The 6,865-nt window shown below is 39.7% G+C and overlaps 1 protein-coding gene across 1 annotated transcript in view; it reads right to left on the minus strand.

Moving 5' to 3' along the window:
• The window catches only part of sfmbt2 (Scm like with four mbt domains 2), a 44,353-nt gene extending 38,329 nt beyond the window's left edge, over positions 1-6,024 (minus strand). The window contains 2 exon segments of the mRNA XM_035680370.1: positions 3,043-3,137; positions 5,846-6,024. Coding sequence (XP_035536263.1) covers positions 3,043-3,137; positions 5,846-5,936 — 186 coding nt within the window. The 5' untranslated portion in view covers positions 5,937-6,024.
• Between the last annotated feature and the right edge of the window lie 841 nt (positions 6,025-6,865).

Here is a 6,865-nt window from a genome sequence, read left to right on the forward strand (position 1 = left end):
AATGAAGCAGCTGTATAAAAATAAAAATGTTTCTGGTTCTTTCATTTAAGTCACTGATTTTTATTCTGCAGTCTGAAGAAATTGAGTCTTATTGGAAGATTTTAGGTTAAAAGGTTCAAATTCAGCTCAATAAAGTGACTAAAATACTGATTTTAAGAATCATAAATAACTGAGTTTCATTGTTTGTAATAAGAAAAACTTTTTTCGGATCCCACTGGCAGATTTTATTTGCTTAATACAAGAAAATGTTATTTTATTAAATCAATGTTTTGATGAGTGTCGCTGCTGATCGTAGAAGAAATATAAAGCCACCGACTGTCTGACAGGTCTGAGAGGTTGAAAAGTGTATATTTGATGGAAAGCATAACAGTCAAACTCCAACTAAGGGCTGACATATTAGCTAGAATCTGGTGATATTAGACATATCAGAGGTCACGATTCAATATTTTCCCATAAATTGTGATACTGCAAACAACGTGGTTTAATGCGATTTAAAATAAAAATGTGGATCTAATTTTAGGTGATGGGTAAGTGACACAATGCATCATTGCTAAAAGGCCTGTTTCTGATATGTCTGATAATAATATCTATTCAATATTATGATGATGATAAAACAAATACTGAAGAGCACATATTAGCTGTACAGTTCAGCCTTTAAATTCAGAGTTTAAGATTTTTAATAAAAGTAGATGTTTCTACAGCAGGAACTGTAATGTTTGCAACAGTAAAGTCACTATTTACACTCAATAATTCCTCCCTGGAAACATCTAAAATGAAACAAGGAATCATATTCTTCATATAAAAATACTGAGTGAAGTTGAAAGCATCCGTATCAGTCATCGATCCTGTCCTCCGATGTGAAGAGGCTGGTTCGTCTCAGTTTAAACGAGAACGTTTTAAAAACCCGACGACATACAGACAGACTTTGATTTTGTTCAACTCCTGGGTGATTACATAAGGATTAGAATAAGGCCAACTGGGTGCCTCTGTCCTCTTTCAGCTGATGTGTGACTTTTGTACCATGTTTATATGTTTGCATATGGAAATAAAGGTTCTTTTCTGTACGTAAAACTCACATCTGGCCGTTATGAACACAGTAAGACTTCATCATCATTCACTGGCTCCACACCAGTTCTGCTGAGCTTATCATTAGCATGAGGAACAACCACATTTTTTAAGCGGTTAGGTGAGTCAGCGTTTTTTCTGTAAAAACCCTTTATTCAGTCACTCGCTGTGTGTCTCTGCAGCAGCCATGAGATCAGAGGAGGTCAACAAACAGCAGCAGGCAGAGATTAAGCAGGTGAGTTTGACACGTTAAACCGACCGCCCGGTTGGTGATGGCAACACGCTGCTCAGCCGACCTCTCAGCCGACCTCTCAGCCGACCTGGACTGCGACTGTCTGCCTGAACTAACTGAGCCAGCTTTCGTCAATCTGCCCTCCGTCGCCCCCCCGGACCTGCAGACTGCACTTCATACAAGTTGTGGCCCATTTACTTTCAAATCTGATTTATCAGTTTTCTTGAGAATTGAATTCCTGACTCAGATATACGAGATAAAGATCAGATGAGGCACTCGGTGAATTAGCTGCTCTTTGCCTCACAGACAAGGTTCACGCTGTCTTTAACAAAGCAGCTTTTTCCTGACTGAAACAGGACAGCACTCGCTCACAATCGCTCTTATAATTCACTGGTAGGTAAACGTCAGAGACATCAGCCCAGTTTCAGCACATCATCACTGATCACAGGTCCAGGCTGGAGGGAGAAGCAGTGATTTTTAAGGGTGGAAACTGCCTTTATTCAGTGTGTTTAGGTGGTTTTAATCAGTCAGGTCTGCTTGTGTTTTGGAGCAGCGAGCGAGACCTCTGTGGATATTGGCTTCCCGGTAGAAACCTCCTGAACCATGAACATTGAAGGAATCCATAACCGGGAAGAAGCTGGACCTGCCAATGACGCCAATCGGGTGTTGGGTGAAGACAAAACTCCCAATGATCCCACACTGCTTCCTCTTTTGTTTTTCTGTGACTGATCACATGTTAATTGAACTGTTTTGAGGCATTTATTTGTCCAATACCAGCCTCTGAAATGTGAATATTGTCGGCTTTCTTTACTCCTCTATGACAATAAACTGAAGTATCTCAGGTTGTGGACAAAAGAAGACATTTGAGGACGTCCCCCTGGGCTTTGGGATCAACACATTTGATCATTTTCTGACATTTTATTGAGCAAACAAATCGATAAAATGATTGATGGATTAATCAATGAGAATAATCATTAGTTTCAGTCCTAGTCACCATATTTCCTTCAGTAAAACCTCCAAAAACGTTCCTACATCTTGACTGGAAGCCAGTTCCTATTCACGTAAAGTCTGCCTGCAAAACCCTTCAATATAAGAACCTTTCAAAAAGTATCCAGTGTCATTTTTAATCCATATTGCATCAACTTTCTTTGTTGTTTCCACCCTTTAGCAACTCTCCTCGCCCTCAATCAATATTTTTTTACCATTTTATAAACCAAACAACTAATCAATTATTAACTGCCAGATTAAAGTCAGATTAGCAGTTTTTTTTCCTACAAAAGATCTTTATCAGATCCTAATTATAAAACACATATAGCCAGAGTGAAGTTATTTGACTTTATAAGCAGTGTGTGATAATGATTTCCACCTCCGCCCTCTCTGACAGCAAGGACGCAGGAATGAAGAAGAAATTAAAATATGTGCCTCACACAGTGAATTAGCAGCAGCATGGTGCCTATTTGTATTCACTGTATTGCTTTCTCTTGCGCTTCAGTAATTACCCTCAATTGTGTTTTGCAAAAACCAGCAAAGGTCGACTAACAACTCGTGCGTCATGAGAGAACAAAGCCAACGCGGGCGCTCTGTTGAACAGCATTAGTGCCGCGATGCCAAGTCCCGGCTCTCTCCAATATGTCGTTAAAGGATTTCTGCATACGCTACTTATCCAGCAGGCTGTGTTTAAAGGATCACCTCGGGGGGGGGGATGGGATTAAAGTGTGAGGTGAAGATCATACACAGTCACTCACATGTTTGAAGGTGGTGTGAGGGGCGGCGTTGGCCCCCGTCTCCTCCATGTACTCCTCCCAGTTGAACTCCGCCTCTTCTTCAATGGAGTCTGCATCTGGATGAACAAAAAACCTGTGATTCACTGATAAAAGGAGCAGGGTTGTCTTGAGGCTTAATGTGCATTTCATTTATGGGATAGTGGTTGAAATACACAGTTTTGATGCTTTGTAAATGTATCTGGAGCAGTGTTCGGCAGTAAGACTGTGGTCTCCAAAGCTTCACAGGAGGTCGCGAGGCCTTCTTGATTTTAGTAAGTGTAAGAAAACTTTTAAAATATGCACAGTAAGTCTTTATCTCCTCATTTCAAACACAGTGTCAAAATACTAACTAACCCTATTGAGTAAAAAAATACACAATGTAGACAGAATTATGAGGAAAACTCTTTAAAGTGCTCCTTTTACACAAACTTCCTGCAGTTACTGTGTTCACTATCTGTTGTTCTGTGCTGATATTGTAAATATACTGAATATGAAATATCCATAAAATACATCATATAGATATTTCCTTTATTTGTCCCACATGGTGGATAAATTCAATGTTACAGCAGCAAAGGGATAAGAGAAAAAACAGTATAAAAACAATAAAAGTAGGGAAATAATATAATATAATATAATATAATATAGTCAGCCATCAATTTACTCGTTGATAGAAAAGGAAGGTTTGGAACCGCTGCAGTAAGACATTACTGGTAATAATATTACGAGTAGTGGAACTAATTTCCAATAAAATATCAGTATTACAGTTACACCCCAAAAATGTTAAAACCTTACTTTAGTTGTCAACCTTCCTACTGATTTGAAATCAAACAATCCAATCACATCCCTGGAGTCACCAATCAGGAAACCAGTTTGGAAGATGGAAACATTCAGCAGCTGGAAATATTCCCATCATTCTGAGTTTAATGGCGTACAGCAGGGACTAATAAAGCTTGTGGCTGCATACGTCGGCTCTTAACAGAAATTGTTTAAAAGATTGTTCTCATGATCAGTTTGAGCTTTCCATGTAACTTTTGGATTCACAGGCTGCAGAACAAAATCAGATAGATTGAACCTCAGCTGCGCACCGGGCGATTACCCTGACATTCACACAGAGCCGAACATGAAAAGTCAGAGATTTGTGAAGAAATTACAAATTTTATGGGGTGTAACTAATTACTGTTGGCAGGGAGTAATAACTTAAGTAATACTTTTGGAAAGAGTAACAAGCCCAATACTGATCTGGAGCCTGCTGGATGTGGTGTTACACAATGTAATGCCACGAATGCTCCTCCTGAAGGTGACAACTGTTCACTTTGCCTGCGGGAGACGGAGACATTTGAGGTATTATGTGTCAGGTTGTTGTGTGTGTGCAGACTGAACCTGCTCTGTCTAATGAGAGGGGACGCTGGGAGGCGGAAGCTTTGATGGAGTTTGTTGTGATAGATTGTAATGTCTGCTCACTTAGGAAGAGCTTAACCCTTCTCACCCAGCTGACACGCTGTACGTCAAACAGAGGGGTCGGACCAGAACACACAGGAACGTTTCATGAACAGTGTTCATGGATTTGTTTTGATGCATCAGTGTTTAAAGGTTTTTTAACTTAATAAAGTTAATAAAGTTCTGCACATTATGTAGCATTAGCCCCACAAGCTAAATAACTACATGTTTCTGTTAACAATTAGCAGTGCAGCTAGATGCAACCGAGCTGGGACGTCTGCCAGTAACGTATCCTGACGTGTTGATGTGTAATGAACTGCATCAAAACGCCGCCATTGTGCATGTTTACATAGAAACACACTGCTGGTGTGTGTTGCCCTGAACACACTCTTCTCCTATGACAAAACTATTTGAAAAATAATTAAAATCATTTCAAATTGTGTGAAACTTTTCGCATTAAAATGTAGTCGAACTCAGTCAAAGACCCCCACATCAGACCTCAGACACCCAGTTTGAGAGGATGTTGTCTTAAGGAGTCCCTTCTGAGTATTTTATACAGTCCTCAAAGTCAATCAAAGATCAAGGTGGGGTCACTTAAAATTAAAATCGATCAGAACAGCCGACCCCATTTCCTCCCTTGTTGATGTGATAACGTAAAATTAAAGCTGCGCAAAACATTGAAATTCGTCACAACGCCACGGGCCCACCGATCAGCAGAAACTCACAAATCACACAGCTTTTCATTGTGAAGGTCTTTAGATTACATTGATTAAATGTTTGACTGATCAATTCCCTAGGAGGAGTTCATTAAAGTACAACGTGTGTAAACTGCCAAAAATGACCAACCCTGTTGGGTCTAACATATGGCTCCAAGAGGCTTTTTGTAGCGGGGCTGTTGTTTGGAAGCTTTCTAGGGGACATGAGTGAACCATTTTGCCTGAGTTTTTGAGCAAAACTGTTAAAGCAAAATATTGACAGTCGCCATGTCACCACGGCAACGGCGTTCAACAAAAAAATGAACGAAATTCATAACACATCATCATCAACGTCTTAAGAGTCTTCTGGCCAAATTTCAGCTGGACCTGATCAAGAACAAGAACGTGCTCAGGGAGAGACTCTGAACAAAACCCGACATGTGAAGTTTGGCACCGATTGGACAAATTACAGAAGTTGCAACAACTTCCTGTTTCTTGGCCCCTAAAAGTTCTATTCCTATCAAGAATAACAAAGTGAATTTAGCAAGAAACACAACAAATCCCCATTTGTCTCTGCAGACACTGCTACACTTTCATCCTGTTGATCTGATGAGGAACCGCCTCCGGGCCACGTTCAAGGTAAAGCCCCTCACCTGTGTTCACTTCCTCTTCTTTCCCATTGGTCGGATAGTGTGACCTCACCACAGTGAGGGCCAATGGCTGCTCCTGCACACGAGACTGCATCCTGCACCTTCGCTTCCTGATGAGCGTTTAACCTTTGACCTGAGGCGTGTCCGTTTTTCTTCACTGCATCTCTCACTTTTCCCCGTCAGCCCTGGAACAGGAAAGATAAACAGAGTTAAGCCTCCAATGGGAAATTGATAACTGATATTTTATAACGAATCCACGATCAAATTTATGATTTTTATCAGAATGTGACCTTTATTTTCTGATTTACACACTACAGCTCCTGAGGTACATTACCCATTTAGGGTAAAGATTCAATATTTTAACCTTTTTTTAAATAGTTAGGGTCAACTTTTCATTTTAACAATTAATTAGTTTCATGTTTTGCATCTGAACACTGCTGAAATAATCAATAATACACATTTAAGAGTAAAACAAAGAGTAATCAATATTGCACACCCTTATATTATTGATTATCTGTAGCGTATAGGCCTCAAAACAAACAAACATTATGTGTTTTATGCCCTTATCTGGCCGATGTATCCTCAACGATACATTAAATGCCTGATTATCAAAATTAAGAACATGTAATTAACAATTTATCAAGAACGTATAAAACAATATAATAAACAATATTATCCACCAGAAATATAATAAACATTAAATCACGCCCTTTGCCTCCCAGCCACGCTGACACTTTGATGAGTATATATCTGAATGTAGTACTTGACCTATCTCCTCTCCTGTGTTTCTCATGAGATAAAGTGCACCATGTAATGACCTTTCACCCCACAGCCTGCACACTGACCCCCAGAGTTTAAGGCTTGTGCTGATTTTTAAGATTAACCAAGACAGAAACTAAACAGAGTTTAGAAAGTCTTTGACATTTGCTCAAATAACCACCCACTATTTGGTAAGAATTTCCTTGGCAAACTAATCTAGCAGACAGGAAATGATGCACTTTGCAATTCCAGTTTCTTTAGAAT

Source organism: Morone saxatilis, unplaced genomic scaffold (genome assembly GCF_004916995.1).
Source record: "Morone saxatilis isolate NCDOM2014 unplaced genomic scaffold, NCSU_SB_2.0 Contig10, whole genome shotgun sequence".
NCBI classification, from domain to species: Eukaryota; Metazoa; Chordata; class Actinopteri; family Moronidae; genus Morone; species Morone saxatilis.